This window comes from Haematobia irritans, chromosome 1, assembly GCF_050003625.1.
Source record: "Haematobia irritans isolate KBUSLIRL chromosome 1, ASM5000362v1, whole genome shotgun sequence".
Classification (NCBI taxonomy): Eukaryota; Metazoa; Arthropoda; class Insecta; order Diptera; family Muscidae; genus Haematobia; species Haematobia irritans.
Genome location: NC_134397.1, coordinates 252776849 through 252796146, shown reverse-complemented (window position 1 = coordinate 252796146; position 19298 = coordinate 252776849). Strand labels below are relative to the sequence as shown.

General features: G+C 26.6%; 1 protein-coding gene across 1 annotated transcript in view; it reads right to left on the bottom strand.

The window, feature by feature from the left end:
• The window catches only part of LOC142220402 (protein Skeletor, isoforms B/C), a 174190-nt gene that overhangs the window by 27794 nt on the left and 127098 nt on the right, over positions 1 to 19298 (bottom strand). The window contains exon 4 of the mRNA XM_075289517.1: positions 10467 to 10578. Within this exon, the coding sequence (XP_075145632.1) occupies positions 10467 to 10578 (112 nt within the window). The remainder of the gene's footprint in view (positions 1 to 10466; positions 10579 to 19298) is intronic.

The following is a 19298-nucleotide window of genomic DNA, read 5'->3' as shown; positions in this document are numbered from 1 at the left end:
GATAATTTTCTCAAAACTTTATTTCTATAGAAAATTTTGTTAACATTTTATTCCTGTAGAAACTTTCGTCAAAAAAGTATTTCTATATAGAAAATTTTGTCAAAATGTTATTTCTATATAAAGAAAAATTTCATTTCTACAGAAACGTTTGTCAAAATTTTATTTCTATAGAAAATTTTGTCAAAATTGTATTTCTATAGAAAATTTTGCCAACATTTTATTCTTATAGAAAATTGTGTCAAAATTTCATTTCTACAAAATATTTTGTCAAAATTTCATTTCTACAGAAAATTTTGTCAAAATTTTATTCCTGTAGAAACTTTTGCCAATAATTATTTCTATATAGAAAATTTTGTCAAAATTTTATTTCTATATAGAAAATTTTGTCAAAATTTCATTCCTATAGAAAATTTTGCCAAAATTTTATTCCTATAGAAAATTTTGGGAAAATTTTATTTCTACAAAATATTTTGTCAAAATTTCATTTCTACAGAAAATTTTGTCAAATTCTTATTTCTGGCATGGTTGTTAGAGACCATATACTAACACCACGTACAAAATTTCAACCGAATCGGATGAAATTTGCCTCTCTCAGAGGCTCCGCAAGCCAAATCTGCGGATCGGTTTATCTTGGGGTATATATAATTATGGAGGGATGTGGACCAATTTTTGCATGGTTGTTAGAGACCATATACCAACACCATGTTTGTGAACATTTTATTTCTATAGAAAATTGTGTCAACATTTTATAGAAAAATTTTTTAAAATTTTATTTCTATTGAAAAATTTGTCTAAGTTTTATTTCTATGGAAAATTTTGTCATAATTTAATTTCTATGGAAAATTTTGTTAAAATTTTATTTCTATAGAAAATTTTGTCAAAAATTTATTTCAATAGAAACGTTTGTCAAAATTTTAGTTCTATAGAAACTTTTCTCAAAAAAAAAATTTTTTTTATTTCTATAGAAAATTTTGTTAACATTTTATTTCTATTGAAAATTTTGTCAAAAATTTCTATAGAAAATTTTGTCAAAATTTTATTTTGTTGTCGTTTTTTTTTTATTTCAGCTTAAAACCATACATTGACTAAACTACAAGAGTAGCTTAACCAACAGGGTTTAATAAACTGCCTGAATTTATTCTGATAATTGGTTGATAGTTTTGCTGCAAGTAGAGGATGCTGATGAGGAATGTGGTAATTCCGAAACGTGCGTCCATCCAACCATCTTGCAGTCTATAGGGCTTTGCCCAAATAAATTTGACAAACATTCTTTTCCTCTGTTGGTTAAGCTACTCTTGTAGTTTAGTCAATGTATGGTTTTAAGCTGAAATAAAAAAACGACAACAATGCTTAAAGAACAAAACCAACAATAACAAAACAAAACAAATGGAAAAAGAAGAGGAGGCACGCTCAAAATAAACCCAGCCATGTGAATTCAAATCGATGATTTGACAGTGGCATAGGAAAAGAGATATGTTTGTTTCGAGTTTATTTCGGCATAAGCCGGCTATCAATGTAAAACCTTTTTTCGGAGGGTTCAAGTGTGGTTTTTGTTGGGTTTAATAAACTGCCTGAATTTATTCTGATAATTGGTTGATAGTTTTGCTGCAAGTAGAGGATGCTGATGAGGAATGTGGTAATTCCGAAACGTGCGTCCATCCAACCATCTTGCAGTCTATAGGGCTTTGCCCAAATAAATTTGACAAACATTCTTTTCCTCTGTTGGTTAAGCTACTCTTGTAGTTTAGTCAATGTATGGTTTTAAGCTGAAATAAAAAAACGACAACAATGCTTAAAGAACAAAACCAACAATAACAAAACAAAACAAATGGAAAATTTTATTTCTATAGAAACGTTTGTCAACATTTTATTTCTATAAAAAAATTTTGTCAATTTTTATTTCTGTAGAAAATTTTGTCAAAATTCTATTTCTATAGAAAATTTTGCCAAAAATTTATTTCTATAGATAATTTTGTCAACATTTTATTTCTATTGAAAATTTTGTCAAAAATTTATTTCTATAGAAAATTTTGCCAATTTTTTTTTTCTATAGAAAATTTTGTCAACATTATATTTCTATTGAAAATTTTGTCAAAACTTTATTTCTATAGAAAATTTTGCCAAACAAAAATTATTTCTATAGAAAATGTTGTCCAAATTTTATTTTTATAGAAAAAATTGTCAACATTTTATTTCTATTGAAAATTTTGTCAAAAATTTACTTCTATAGAAACGTTTGTCAAAATGTTAGTTCTCTAGATTTTTTTGTCAAAAATTTATTTCTATAGAAGATTTTGCCAACATTTTATTTCTATAGAAAATTTTCTCAAAGTTTTATATCTATAGAAAATTTTGTTAACATTTGATTTCTAAAGAAAATGTTGTCAAAATTTGATTCCTATAGAAAATTTTGCCAAAATTGTATTCCTATAGGAAATGTTGTGAAAATTCTATTTCTACAAAATATTTTGTCAAAATTTCATTTCTACAGAAAATTTTGTCAAATTCTTAATTCTGGCATGGTTGTTAGAGAACACCACGTACAAAATTTCAACCGAATCGGATGAAATTTGCTTCTCTTAGAGGCTCCGCAAGTCAAATCAGCGGTTCGGTTTATCTTGGGGCTATATATAATTATGGACCGATGTGGACCAATTTTTGCATGGTTGTTAGAGACCATATACCAACACCATGTACCAAATTTCAGCCAGATCGGATAAATACGCTTCTCTTAGAGGCTCCGCAAGCCAAATCTGGGGGGTCCGTTTATATGGGGGCTATACGTAAAAGTGAACCGATATGGCCCATTTGCAGTACCATGCGACCAACGTCAATAGCAACTTCTTGTGCCAAGTTTCAAGGCGATAGCTTGTTTCGTTCGGAAGTTAGCGTGATTTCAACAGACGGTCGGACGGACATGCTTAGATCGACTCAGAATTTCACCACGACTCAGAATATATATGTACTTTATGGGGTCTTAGAGCAATATTTCGATGTGTTACAAACGGAATGACAAAGTTAATATACCCCCATCCTATGGTGGAGGGTATAAAAATGCGAAAATATTTTTTTTTTCAATGTTGGCATATTTTGTTGTTTTACAGATCAATGTTGTTATACGTTATTATACCCAAATCGATGTGTGATTGCGATTGAATCTGAAAACTTTTTTTTCTGTGTAGCAACAAGTATATTATCATAGCTCAAGTTTTAGCAAAATATTTTAATTATATTTGTATTCATTTTAAATTTAAATCGCCACGACCCAAAATATATACTTTATGGGGTCTTAGAGCAATATTTCGATGTGTTACAAACGGAATGGCAAAGTCAATATACCCCCCTCATATGGTGGAGGGTATAAAAATGCGACAATATTTTTTTTTTCAATGTTGGCATATTTTGTTGTTTTACAGATCAATGTTGTTATTATATCCAAATCGATGTGTGATTGCGGTTGAATCTGATTTTTTTTTATGTAGCAACAAATATATTATCATAGCTCAATTTTTAGCAAAATATTCTAATTATATTTGTATTCGTTTTAAATTTGGTGCAAATTTGCACTTATGTTCAAATTTCCATACAATCTGGCAACACTTTTCTTATACCCCCCCAAAAAAAAACTCTCCACGTTAAATGCATAAAATGTGTTCGTGAATGTGTGTTGATTGCATTCGTAGTATTTTGAGTTTGTTGTTTTATGTATTCAAATTTACACTCCCGCATTTACATACTCCCACACTCATTCTCACACACACACACAGACGCAGGACCAAGAGTTCATTTCTCCCCATTTGACTATGAGTATTAGTGTGCTAATTTGGGGAGACCATAAACGCACACCCACACACACTGTTCACACATCCTAAAGTGCTTGTTGGGGCTGTGAGTGAGTGAGTAGCACTTGTATTAATCAAAAATGTCTGCCGTAAATTTTATTATTACTACGACGACTACAAGAAATGACTGCTGCTGCTGACAAACGACTACTACATAGCAATAAGGAAGAAGAGCACAACGACGACGACGCCATCTTTAAAATATTTACCCAGTTCCCTCGTGTTCACCATAATATGTGGTGCTGTGGAATTACCCGCCCTGCCCCTATGCCTAGACGAGGGAATATATGTGGACATACATCTTGGCCATGTTATACGTTGTCGTCCTCTTTGGCCTAAACCATGTATGTGCTCTTTAATTAAAAGGGATTTTATGAAATTTCAATTCATCCTTAGTGATTTCGATATGTATCTTCAAATTTCAAATCAATGTTCAATCTTTTGAAAATATTCGGATTAATTTGTACATTGAAGAATTTACTTTGTGACCATAATAAAGAAAAATCATAAAGAAAAATTTTTATTTAATATTCTTGGAAATATATGCATCTATATTTGGAATGTAATCCATGAGATTATATTCCATGTAGGTTTTATTCATACACTGATAAAAAAGCATGACCGGTTCTAAAGATTTTGACTTTACACTAATGATTTTGGTATTAATTTCTAGTCAAGTAAGCGGAGAATTGAAGTAAGGATATTTTTTGGGACACAAATCTCTAATTTAACCCAGCAAAACAATTTGGCACAATTTTAAAAGCACCAAAAATATTATCCAAAAGATATTCTTTATTTTAACTAAACATGAAGTTCTTTTCATTCAATATTTTATAATTCGCTTTTTCAATATTTGTAAATGGTACAAATTATGTAAATTTTGTCGAAAAAATGCTAAATACATTCTAGAAAAAATTTTTGAAAATATTTGAAATCAAACGTTTCAGACATAAAATAATGCATTAAACATAAAAATTATTTATTTCGCAAAATTTTTTAATTCAAATTCAAAACACTGAATTCGGATCACACCTCAAGAAGTGATGCATATTCAGTACAACGGCTCTTGAAATGGTGGTCCTCCGTCCCATGTTAAGTTCAAGTCCATGTTAAATTCATCGCTTCTGAGCCAAGTTTGCACCAATTCCGGATCCAAAAAGAACATTTACCCTACTTTTTTTGGCGACGTTTTTTTGCTGCTTAAGTTTTAAGTACTTGATTCTAGGAAGTCAATCTTTTGTCAAAAGATTTTGTCAAAATTTTATTTCTATAGAAAATTTCATCGAAATCTTATTTCTATAGAAAATTCCATGGAAATTTTATTTTTGTAGACAATTTTGTAAAAATTTTATTTCTATGGAAAATTTTGTCAACATTTTATTTCAATAGAAAATTTTGTTATAATTTTATTTCAATAGAAAATTTTGTCAAAATTATATTTCTATGGAAAATTTTGTTAAAATTTTATTTCTATAGAAAATTTCGTTAAAATTTTATTTCTATAGAAAATTTCATCAAAATTTTATTTCTATAGAAAATTTCATCAAAATTTTATTTCTATAGAAAATTTCATCGACATTTTATTTTTGTAGAAAATGTTGTCAAAATTTTTTTTCTATAGAAAATTTTGTTATAATTTTATTTCAATAGAAAATTTTGTCAAAATTATACTTCTATGGAAAAGTTTGTTAAAATTGTATTTCTATAGAAAATTTTGCCAACATTTGATTTCTATAGAAAATTTTGCCAAAATTTTATTTGTGTAGAAAATTTTGTCAAAATTTTATTTCTATAGAAAATTTTGTCAAAAATTAATTTCTTTAGATAATTTTGTCAAAAATTTATTTCTTTAGAAAATATTGTCAAAAATTTATTTCTATAGAAAATTTTGTCAAAATTTTATTTCTTTAGAAAATTTTGTCAAATTAGTATTTCTATAGAAAATTTTATTTCTATAGCAAAATTTTGTCAAAATTTTATTTCTATAGAAAATTTTATCAAAATTTTATTTCAATAGAAAATTTTGTCAAAATTTCATTTCTATAGAAAATTTTATCAAAATTTTATTTCAATAGAAAATTTTGTCAAAACTTTATTTCTATAGAAAATTTTATTTCTATAGAAAATTTTGCAAAATTTTAATTCTTTAGAAAATTTTATCAAAATTTTATTTCTATAGAAAAGTTTGCTAAAATTTATTGCTGGAAAATTTTGTGAAAAAATTATTGCTTTAGAAAATTTTGTCAAAATTTTATTTCTATGGAAAATTTTGTCAAAATTTTATTTCTATAGAAAATTTTGCCAAAATTTTATTGTATTTATTTTTTTATTTCTATAGAAAAATTTGTCAAAATTTTATTTCTATAGAAAATTTTGTCAAAATTTTATTTCTATAGAAAATTTTATCGAAATGTTATTTTTGTAGAATTTTTTTTTTTCAAAAATTAATTTCTTTAGAAAATTTTGTCAAAATTTAATTCAGTAGAAAATTTTGTCAAAAATTTTATTTCTATAGAAAATTTTCTCAAATTAGTATTTCTATAGAAAATTTTATCAACATTTTATTTCTATAGAAAAGTTTGCAAAAATGTATTGCTTTAGAAAATTTTATCAAACATGTACGTTAAAATTTTATTTCATAGCAAACTTTTGTCACAATTTTATGTCTATAGAAAATTTTGTCAAAATTTTATTTCTATGGAAAATGTTTTCAAAATTTTATTTCCATAGAAAATTTTGTCAAAATTTTATTTCTAACGAAAGATTTGCAAATATTTATTGCTTTAGAAAATTCTGTCAAAAATTTATTTCGTTAGAAAATTTTGTCAAAATTTCATTTCTATAGAAAATTTTATCAAAATTTTATTTCAATAGAAAATTTTGTCAAAACTTTATTTCTATAGAAAATTTTATTTCTATAGCAAAATTTTATTTCTATAGAAAATTTTGCAAAATTTTAATTCTTTAGAAAATTTTATCAAAATTTTATTTCTATAGAAAAGTTTGCTAAAATTTATTGCTGGAAAATTTTGTGAAAAAATTATTGCTTTAGAAAATTTTGTCAAAATTTTATTTCTATGGAAAATTTTGTCAAAATTTTATTTCTATAGAAAATTTTGCCAAAATTTTATTGTATTTATTTTTTTATTTCTATAGAAAAATTTGTCAAAATTTTATTTCTATAGAAAATTTTGTCAAAATTTTATTTCTATAGAAAATTTTATCGAAATGTTATTTTTGTAGAATTTTTTTTTTCAAAAATTAATTTCTTTAGAAAATTTTGTCAAAATTTAATTCAGTAGAAAATTTTGTCAAAAATTTTATTTCTATAGAAAATTTTCTCAAATTAGTATTTCTATAGAAAATTTTATCAACATTTTATTTCTATAGAAAAGTTTGCAAAAATGTATTGCTTTAGAAAATTTTATCAAACATGTACGTTAAAATTTTATTTCATAGCAAACTTTTGTCACAATTTTATGTCTATAGAAAATTTTGTCAAAATTTTATTTCTATGGAAAATGTTTTCAAAATTTTATTTCCATAGAAAATTTTGTCAAAATTTTATTTCTAACGAAAGATTTGCAAATATTTATTGCTTTAGAAAATTCTGTCAAAAATTTATTTCGTTAGAAAATTTTGTCAAAATTTTATTCCTATAGAAAATTCTGTCAACATTTGATTTCTATAGAAAATTTCATCGAAATTTTATTTCTATAGAAAATTTTGCCAAAATTTTATTTCTAAAGAAAAATTTGCAAAAATTTATTGCTTTAGAAAATTTTGTCAAAATTTTATATATATAGAATATTTCATCGAAATGTTATTTTTGTAGAAAATTTTTTCAAAAATTAATTTCTTTAGAAAATTTTGTCAAAATATTATTTCTGTAGAAAATTTTGTTTTCATAGAAAATTTGATGAAAATTTTATTTCTTTAGAAAATTCTGTCAAAATTTTTTTCTATAGAAAAATTTGCAAAAATTTATTGCTAGAAAATTTTGTCAAAAAATTATTTTTTAGAAAATTTGGTGAAAAATTTATTCCTTTAGAAAATTTTGTGAAAAATTTATTTCGATAGAAAATGTTGTCAAAATTTTATTTCATAGAAATAATTTGTCAACATTTTATTTCTTAGAAAATTTTGTCAAAAATGTATTTCTTTAGAAAATTTTTTAAAATTTTATTTCTATAGAAAAATTTGTCAAAACTTTATTTCTATAGCATAATTTTGTCAAAATTTTATTTCTATAAAAAAGTATGCAAAAATTTATTTACTTTGGGTTGAGTGAATTACCCGAATTTATTCTGATAATTAGTTTATAGTTTTGCTGCAAGTAGAGGATGCTGATGAGGAATGTGGCAATTCCGAAACGTCCATCTTGCAGCCCATAGGGCTTTGCAAAAAAAAATTTGATAAAAATTCTTTTCATCTGTTGGTTCAGCGACTCTTGTAGTTTAGTCAACGCAATGGTTTTAAGCTGAGATCAAAACAACAAATAAAATAAAGGGCCCAAAATTGAGTTATCTCTCCCAGCCAGATCTATACTAAAGGCTGTGGAAAGGTTCATTCGCCCGAACCGAAACATGTACAGTCCAGGCGTGTATAGATTGGTATCTGGCGTTTTCTTTTCAATGGCTCTATTAACCATGTTCCTTAATCTATATCTGTCCATGAAGCTCGAAAAATAATTGTATAATTAGATATAATGCATTTGGACGTCAATTGCCTGTTTCAGTATCAGGCTAACATGTAATATAATAAGCAACGATGAGCCCGTCGTAAAACTAGGAAAAACACGACTAATGTACGCGTTAGAATTGTTGTTGTATCCTGGAAACCAGTTTCTGTTAATTGTCATATGTTGTAGTTGACTGTAGAAACAATAAGCATTGTTCGACTGTTCACCACTTAGGTGAATTCTAACAAATTAGCTTTCTAAAAATAAATTTCGTGTTGTTGCATTACTATGTAACAAAACGAAATAAAAATAAGATTAAGGGACTTGTAAGTTATATGAAAAGATGATGTACAGTGGGAGAAAAGATGATTCAATTTGTAAGAGGAAATTTCCCAAATGTTTTCTCCATAAGGAGTTAGCATAAAGGGCCCAAAATTGAGTTATCTCTCCCAGCCAGATCTATACTAAAGGCTGTGGAAAGGTTCATTCGCCCGAACCGAAACATGTACAGTCCAGGCGTGTATAGATTTGTATCTGGCGTTTTCTTTTCAATGGCTCTATTAACCATGTTCCTTAATCTATATCTGTCCATAAAGCTCGAAAAATAATTGTATAATTAAATAACATTTTATTTCTATAGAAAATTTTGTCAAATTTTTATTTCTATAGAAAATTTTGTCAAAATTTTATTTCTATAGAAAATTTTCTCAAAATTATTTTTCTATAGAAAATTTTCTCAAAATTTTGTTTCTATAGAAAATGTTCTCAAATTTGTATTTCTATAGAAAATTTTATCAAAATTTTATTTCTATAGAGAAGTTTGCAAAAATTTATTGCTTTAGAAAATTTTGTCAAACATGTATGTTGTCAAAATTTTATTTCTATAGCAAAATTTTGTCACAATTTTATTTCTATAGAAAATTTTGTCAAATTGTATTTCTATAGAAAAGTTTGCAAAAATTTATTGCTAGAAAATTTTGTCAAAATTTTATTTCTATAGAAAATTTTGTCAAAATTTTATTTCTGTAGAAAATTGTGTCAAAATTTTATTTCTATAGAAAATTTCATCGAAATTTTATTTCTATAGAAAATTTTGTCAAAATTTTATGTCTGTAGAAAATGTCGTAAAAATTTTATTTCTATAGAAAATTTTGTCAAAACTTAATTTCTATAGAAAAGTTTGCAAAAATTTATTGCTTTAGATTTCTATAGAAAATTTTATTTCTATAGAAGATTTTACCAAAAATTTTACTTCTATAGAAAATGTTGTAAAAGTTTTATTTCTATAGACAATTTTGTCAAAAATTAATTTCTATAGAAAAACTTTAGATTTCTATAGATTTTTTTTTTTTTTTAATTTTATTTCTATAGGAACTTTTATCAAAATTTTCTTTCTATAGAAGATTTTACCAAAAAATTTATTTCTATAGAAAATTTTGTCAAAATTTTATTTCTATAGAAAATGTTGTAAAAGTTTTATTTCTATAGACAATTTTGTCAAAATTTAATTTCTATAGAAAAACTTTAGATTTCTATAGAAATTTTTTTTAATTTTATTTCTATAGGAACTTTTATCAAAATTTTATTTCTATAGAAGATTTTACCAAAAATTTTATTTCTATAGAAAATTTTGTCAAAATTTTATTTCTATAGAAAATGTTGCAAAAGTTTTATTTCTATAGACAATTTTGTCAAAATTTTATTTCTATAGGAAATTTTCTCAAAATTTTATTTTGTAAAAAAGTTCGATGAAATTTTATTTCTATAGAAAATTTTGTCAAAATTTAATTTCAATAGAAAATTTTGTCAAAATTTTATTTCTATAGAAGATTTTACCAAAAATTTTATTTCTATAGAAAATTTTCTTAAAAATTTATTTCTACAACCTCGCACACACACACGCATATATGTCTAAATGAAATATGAATAAAGGAAATAAATACCGTAAAACGTCTGCACCACACAGAGAGCCATCTTATATCCTTAATCCTTTTGCCCATGGGTAGGCGCAGTATGATATCCGTATTATTATGAGCTTTCAAAATGGGGGGTTCACTAAAAGTAAACAAACAAAGAAAAAAAAAAGAAAAATTAGATATCTTATAAAAACTCCTCTCGACTATATTTCTATTAAAATTCATCAACAACAAGTTTAAATTATGATGAAATATTTATGTTTTTTAAATTAGTTTTTTTGTCTTCTGTTGTTAGAAATCTGATATCGTGAGACACCATAGGAAAAACTTGGGAAAATAATTTTAACTATTTTTTGTAAGAAAATAAAATAAACCAGCTTGTAACCAGCGAACTAAACCACCAAGACCCCAAACATTTCTATCATTAATTTTATTTATTTATGGCAAACTTGTTGTCTGTCACGCCACAGATACTAGAGTTCATTGAGAGTGTAAATTATAGTTCACAAATGGAAAAACAAAATAACAACAATTTCAAATGCTTTGTCCTCTCATAATGAATGAACATTTATTTAAAAGCCTTATAGTCTTCATTTGTCGAGAGGAAGGCATGCTTGAAGTGAAAATCCTAAACATGACGCCGCAGGAAAGCCATCACCAGTGTTAGACAATTTGACGACCCATATTTTATATTAATTTTATAAAAAAAAAACAACAGTTTTCATTGACACATGAATTGCGATATACACAGAAAAAATATTTTTCCTCCTTAATTACGAAATTAATTGATCTAATTGATTTTTAATTGCATTTTCTTTAATCACAGAAATGATAGTATCAATCACTAACGTCAATTAAAAATTATTTAATCAAATTAAAAATTTTATCGATACTATTAATATCTGTGATGGATTTTTGTTTCAATTAAAAATTTTGTTGAACCAATTAATTTTTTTTTAAGAATTCAATTAAAATTTTAACCGGACAAATTTTGGTGATATTATTTGTATTATGTGTACTTATAATGAAGTTAGAAAAAAAAATACAAAAAAATTTCCAAAATGTCAAACTTACTTTATGACTTTTGTAGAAAAAAATTTTGTAAGAAAACATTTTTGCATAATTTTATAGAATAAGTCTCGGAAAGAAATTTACATAGAAATATTTTACACAGAAAAAACAAATAAAATAAATTACGTTTTTTTTTTTTTTTGGAAAAAGAGAAGATTTTTATAAGACAAATGTACACGTCAATCAAAAATTATTTAATCAAATTAAAAATTTTATCGAAACTATTAATATCTGTGATTGATTTTTGTTTCAATTAAAAATTTTGTTGAACCAATTAATTTTTTTTAAGAACTCAATTAAAATTTTAACTGGACAAATTTTGGTGATATTATTTGTATTATGTGTACTTATAATGAAATTAGAAAAAAAATACAAAAAATGTTCTAGAAAAAATTTCCAAAATATCAAACTTACGTTATGACTTTTGTAGAAAAAAATTTTGTAAGAAAACATTTTTGCATAATTTTATAGAATAAGTCTCGGCAAGAAATTTACATAGAAATATTTTACACAGAAAAAACAAATAAAATAAATTACGTTTTTTGGAAAAAGAATAGATTTTTATAAGACAACTATTCGAAAGAAATTTTTATAAGCCAAATGTTCGTTCCGAAATGTTTGTAGGAAAAAATTTTAAAGATTTCATCATAGTAAAGAAAAGTATTCATCAAAATATTTTTTATGGAAAAAATCACCAATCGTCAAGAATACGATTTCGTCAAGAGAAAATACTCAAACAAAAATTTTTTTTTTTTTTGTAATATTCCAGAAAATTTTGAAATGAAAAAGAAATGTTCATTGCAGAATAAATTTGTAGAAATTTGCAGAATTTCTACAAATTTAAGAAATTTTCATTTCTCTAAGAAATTTTCATTTTCACAGTTTCATAAAGAAATTTTTTATAGAAAAATGTTTAACAACAAAACGTTTCTTCAAAAAAAAAAAATATAGAAAAAAAATATCAAAAAAAAAAAAACAAGTATATACGGCCAGGCCGAATCTTATGTACCCTCCACCATGGATTGCGTAGAAACTTCCACGAAAAACTGTCATCCACAAATTTCAACTCACATGGTTGTTAAATATCATATGCTACCACCACGTACCAAATTTCAATCAGATCGGATGAATTTTGCTTCTCCAAAAGGCACCGGAGGTCAAATCTGGGGATAGGTTTATATGGGAGCTATATATTATTATGGACTGATAGGAACCAATTCCTGCATGGTTGTTGGATACCCTATACTAACATCACTTACCAAATTTCAACAGAATGGGAAGAATTTTGCTCTTCCAAGGTGCTCCGGAGGTCAAATCTGGGGACCGGTTTATATGGGGCCTATATATAATTATGGACCGATATCGACCAATTTTTGCATGGGTGTTTGAGGCCATATATTAACATCACGTACTAAATGTCAACTGAATCAGATGAATTTTGGTATTCTAAGAGGCTCCGGAGGTCAAATCTGGTGATCGGTTTATATGCGGGCTATATATAATTATGGACCGAGGTGGACCAATTTTTGCATGGTTGTTAGAGACCATATACTAACACCATGTACCAAATTTCAGCCGGATCGGATGACATTTTCTTCTCTTAGAGGCCTCACAAGCCAAATTTGGGGGTCCGTTTATATGGGTTCTATACGTAAAAGTGGACCGATATGGCCCATTTGCAATACCGTCCGACCTACATCAATAACAACTACTTGTGTCAACAGACGGACGGACGGACATGCTCAGATCGACTCAGAATTTCACTACGACCCACAATATATATATATATATATATATATATATATATATATATATATATATATATATATATATATATATATATATATATATATATATATATATATATATATATATATATATATATATATATATATATATATATATATATATATATATATATATATATATATATATATATATATATATATATATACCCTCCACCATCCTATGGTGGAGGGTATACAAATATCACGAAATTCTTACATACAAATTTGAGTAAATGTTTTACAGAAAAATATTCAAAAAATGTTCATTGCAAAAAGCCGTCAAGAAATTTTAATAGGAAAACATTCAGCAAAAATTCATTTTTATCAAAAACATTAACAGTTTTTGTAGAAAAAGTTTTAACAGGAAAATTATAATAACAAAATCCATAATAAAACAAGTAAGGAAAGTCTAAAGTCGGGCGGGGCCGACTGTATTATACCCTGCACCACATTGTAGATCTAAATTTTCGATACCATATCACATCTGTCAAATGTGTTGGGTGCTATATATAAAGGATTGTCCTAAATACATACATTTAAATATCACTCGATTTGGACAGAATTTGATAGACTTTTACAAAATCTATAGACTCAAAATTTAAGTCGGCTAATGGACTAGGGTGGAACACAATGTTAGTAAAAAACAAGTAAGGAAAGTCTAAAGTCGGGCGGGGCCGACTATATTATACCCTGCACCACTTTGTAGATCTAAATTTTCGATACCATATCACATCCTTCAAATGTGTTGGGGTCTATATATAAAGGTTTGTCCCAAATACATACATTTAAATATCACTCGATCTGGACAGAATTTGATAGACTTCTACAAAATCTATAGACTCAAAATTTAAGGCGGCTAATGCACTAGGGTGGAACACAATGTTAGTAAAAAAATATGGAAAACATTTAAATCTGAAGCAATTTTAGGGAAACTTCGCAAAAGTTTATTTATGATTTATCGCTCGATATATATATATGTATTAGAAGTTTAGGAAAATTAGTGTCATTTTTACAACTTTTCGACTAAGCAGTAGCGATTTTACAAGGAAAATGTTGGTATTTTGACCATTTTTGTCGAAATCAGAAAAACATATATATGGGAGCTATATCTAAATCTGAACCGATTTCAACCAACTTTGGCACGCATAGCAAAAATGCTAATTCTACTCCCTGTGCAAAATTTCAACCAAATCGGAGTTAAAAATTGGCCTCTGTGGTCATATGAGTATAAATCGGGCGAAAGCTATATATGGGAGATATATCTAAATCTGAACCGATTTCAACCTAATTTGGCACGCATAGCAACAATGCTAATTCTACTCCCTGTGCAAAAAAACTAAATCGGAGCAAAAAATTGGCCTCTGTGGTCATATGAGTAAATCGGGCGAAAGCTATATATGGGAGATATATCTAAATCTGAATCGATTTCCACCAAATTTGGCACGCATAGCTACAATGCTAATTATACTCCCTGTGCCAAATTTCAATTAAATCGGAGTAAAAGATTGGCCTCTGTGGTCATTTGAGTGTAAATCGGGCGAAAGCTATATATGGGAGATATATCTAAATCTGAACCGATTTCAACCAAATTTGGCACGCATAGCTACAATGCTAATTATACTCCCTGTGCAAAATTTCAACTAAATCGGAGCAAAAAATTGGCCTCTGTGGTCATTTGAGTGTAAATCGGGCGAAAGCTATATATGGGAGCTATATCTAAATCTGAACCGATTTCAACCAAATTTGGCACGCATATCTATAATGCTAATTCTACTCCCTGTGCAAAATTTCAACTAAATCGGAGCAAAAACTTGGCCTCTGTGGGCAAATGAGTGTAAATCGGGCGAAATCTATATATGGGAGCTATATCTAAATCTGAACCGATTTGGCTGATATTTTGCAAGTTTTTCGAGACTCATAAAATATTCGGATGTACGGAATTTGAGGAAGATCGGTTGATATACACGCCAATTATGACCACATCGATGAAAAATATATATGGCAGCTATATTTAAATCTGAACCGATTTTTTCCAAAATCAATAGGGATCGTCTTTGAGCCGAAACAGGACCCTATACCAAATTTTAGGACAATCGGACTAAAACTGCGAGCTGTACTTTGCACACAAAAATACATCAACAGACAGACAGCCGGACAGACAGACGGACATCGCTAAATCGACTCAGAATTTAATTCTAAGACGATCGGTATACTAAACAATGGGTCTCAGACTTTTCCTTCTTGGCGTTACATACAAATGCACAAACTTATTATACCCTGTACCACAGTAGTAGAAGGGTATATTCATCAAAAACTTTTTGTATAAAATGTTTCCATAAAATGTTTCTAGAAATTTTTTTTATGAAAAATATTTTTTAAAAAAATTTTTTCAAGAAATTTTCATAGCAGAATATTCGTTAAACATATTTATGTAAATTTTTTGTATTTCGCCAAAAGTTTTTAACAACAAAACGCTTCTTCAAAAAATTTTTATAGAAAAAAATCATCAAGAAAAATATGTTCTCACGAAATTCTTACAGAAAAATTTGAGTAAAAGTTTTACATAAAAATATTGAAGAAATGTTCATAGCAAAAAGCCGTCAAGAAATTTTCATAGGAAAAAATTCAGCAAGAATTCATTCATCTTTTTTGAGCATATACATTTCATATTAATATTACTAAAAAAAAATATTTTTCTTTGACAAATGAATTACGAACTACTTATAAGAAATTTTTATCAAAAACATTAACAATTTTTGTAGAAAAAGTTTTAACAGGAATATTATAATAAAAAAATCCATAATAAAATCATCAAAAACTTTTTGTAGAAAATGTTTCCATAAAATGTTTCTAGAAATTTTTTTATGAAAAATATTTATGAAAAAAAAAATTTCAAGAAATTTTCATAGCAGAATATTCGTTAAACATGTTTATGTAAATTTTTTGTATTTTGCCAAAAGTTTTGATAGAAAAAATTTAGTCTAGAATTTTTTTTTTTTTTAAATGTTCAAAGTTTCGCTAAGAAATTTTTATTGTAAAAGTTTCATCAAGAAATTTTGTTATTCAAAAATTTTTAAGAGAAAACATATCGTCAATAAATTTTTATAGAAAAAGTCAACAGATTTCGTCACGAAATTTTTACAAAAAAATATTTAAGAAATGTTAACAGAAAATACGTAAGTCATCAAGAAATTTTTATAGGAAAAAATTCATCAAGAAGAAAAGTTAGACTTTTTTGGCCATCAAGAAAAGTTCATAGAAAATAAGTCATCAAGAAATTTTTATAGAAAAAAAATCATTAAGAAGAAAAGTTAGACTTTTTTGGCCATCCAAATTTTATATCAATTTTACAAACAAAAAAACGTTTTGCTTTGACAAATGTATTACGAAATGCTTATAAGAAATTTTTATGAAAAACATTAAGAAAAAATTTCAACAATAAATTTTTAATATAAAAAATTCAGTAACAAAATCGTCAGCAACTTTTTCTTGGAAATGTTTCGAAAAAAATTTTATAGAATATTTTTAGAAAACAATTTGTCAAGAAATTTCTAATGCAGAATATTTATTCATACAGAATTTTTATATAAATTTTTTCTATTTGGCCAAAAAGTTTTGATAGAAAAAATTTATTTTAAAAAATTTTATTGAAAAAATGTTCAAAAAAAATTCGCTAAGAAATTTTCACAGAAAACGTTTCATCAAGAAATTTGTTATAGAAAATATTTTAACAAAAAATTTGTTTTTTTGGAAAAAATTTTGTCAAGAAAATTTTATAGATAAAATTTCGTCAAGGAATTTTTATAGAAAAAATATCGGTCAAGAGATTTTTGTAGAAAAAAAAATTTAAGTAATTTTTATAGAAAAAATTTCGCCGGTAAATGTTCTTAAAAAAGTTTCGTTAACATTTTTTATAGATAACAGAAACAGATATCGTTGTTTTTATTATCAATATGGAGATTTGGGGCTTTATAATCTGAAAAAAAACTCTGAACCCACCAGGAAGAAAACTTTTGGTTAATTTTAGAAAATTTTGAATATTTTTAGAAAATTTTAACTAAACAGTATTACAAACGCTGGCATCACAAAAATAAGTAAATAATTTTCAACCAATGCAAGAAAATTTATTAGACATAATTAATTTTTTTCACTTGTTAAAGAAAATTTTGAACTTTGAAGGAAAAAAATGGAGTTCAAAATTGCAAGAATGTCTTTAGTGACATACGAAGTTCATAATAGACACATTTGTAGTAAAATTTACAAATTTAAAGAAATAATGAACTATTTTGTGAGAAATGCGAATTTAGTAAATCATAATGCTTAATTTGTGTATAATTTTTTCCCCGTTTTATAGTTAATTTAACTAACGTACGCAAAAAATTATTACAGTAAAGGAAACTTTCTCCAAACATAATAATTCCATGAACTAAAACAAAGATAAATTGGCTTTAGTGAAATAGAGAGTTCAATTTTTTTTTAAGTGTAGCTTTTCCGTATTGGGCTCTTATTTCTTGGAGGATTATTTCCCAGAGCAGCAATTTTTATAGAAAAAACTTCTTCGAAAAATTTTTTAGAAATAATTTCATTACGAAATTCTTAAAATGTTTTTTTTTTCGAAATTTTTTCATAATAAAAATGTAGCATTTTACTCTAGAATAAATACCATCTCCGATTGTTGTCGATACTTTATTCTTTGCCATAATAATTGTCACCTTAAAGTACTTGAGACATCTAACTGGGCTGATGATGCCTTTGAAGGCCTTTTAATATAATTGGGTTTTAGAGAAATGAAATAAAAACAACTGAAGAATCTCCCTCATATAACCGCATCAACTAACAATAGTGGCGTACTGATACAAAGAAACCACAACAACAACAATCATACACAAACAACAAATCCATGTAAAAAAAATAAGGGAAAATTAAAGAGCACAAATCAATAGAATAAAATAAAAAGGAAAGCAACACACACACACAAATTCACTTTTGTCGATCTTACAAATATAACCTAAAGACGATGGATACCCAATTTTCCTATGCTGATTGCAACAACACTCTCAAAAGCCCGGGAGATGGAGAATAAATAATAATAAATGTTAGTGTTTTTGTTTTCTTTTATTTGTTATGCCTCCAATAACAGGACATGACTCGAAGCCAAGAGAACCCCAATAAACATGTGAGTGAGTGAGTGTATGTTTGTCCGACAATCTCTATTTCTCATTGACGGCTCTTTTCTCTCGAAAGGTGAGGGGTGAGGTGGAGGTAGTAGTGGATGTATGAGTACGATATAAAAGTAAACAAATCATAGAAAAACTTTGCAAATTTCCTCCCAGAGGACTAAATTGACAAAAGTGACAACTATTATTTGTTTACACTCATACACGCGCTCACACAAACTCACTCTCATACACTCAAACCTTCAGACTCATACATATATGGTTTATAGTCACATCCTCAATTTCTCTTATTTAACGGAATAAAGAACCTCAATAAGGGAACCTTCTATTCAACTTAAATAATCACGTAAAGTCAAGACAGTGGAAGAATTTCTTTTGTGGTATTTTTTATCGGAATCCTACACGGATGAAAAAGACTGTTTTTCATATGTTTGGCTATAAACATTATATGTTTGGAACACAAATTTTTAAACACAATATTTTTGAGTGCAAGCATATAATGTTCATAAACTAGCATAACATGTTTGGGACATATATGTTAATATGTTAGAACATATTATGTTTGGGACATAAAATGTTTGTAAATATAATATGCTTGGATGCAAACATATATTAATTTAGAAATAGCCTATAAACATATATGTGTTTAGTAGCTTGGAGCGCTATTTAACAGGGAGCGATATTGAATTAAGTTGGTGGTTGTTGCTTGTTCTTATAAAATTAACATTTTATTTTTCCTTGGGCAATTGATCAGCTACTTCTTTGATCCTTACAAACTGTGTGGTCCGCTGTTCGAATCCCCGTCCGGCAAAAGGTAAAATTAA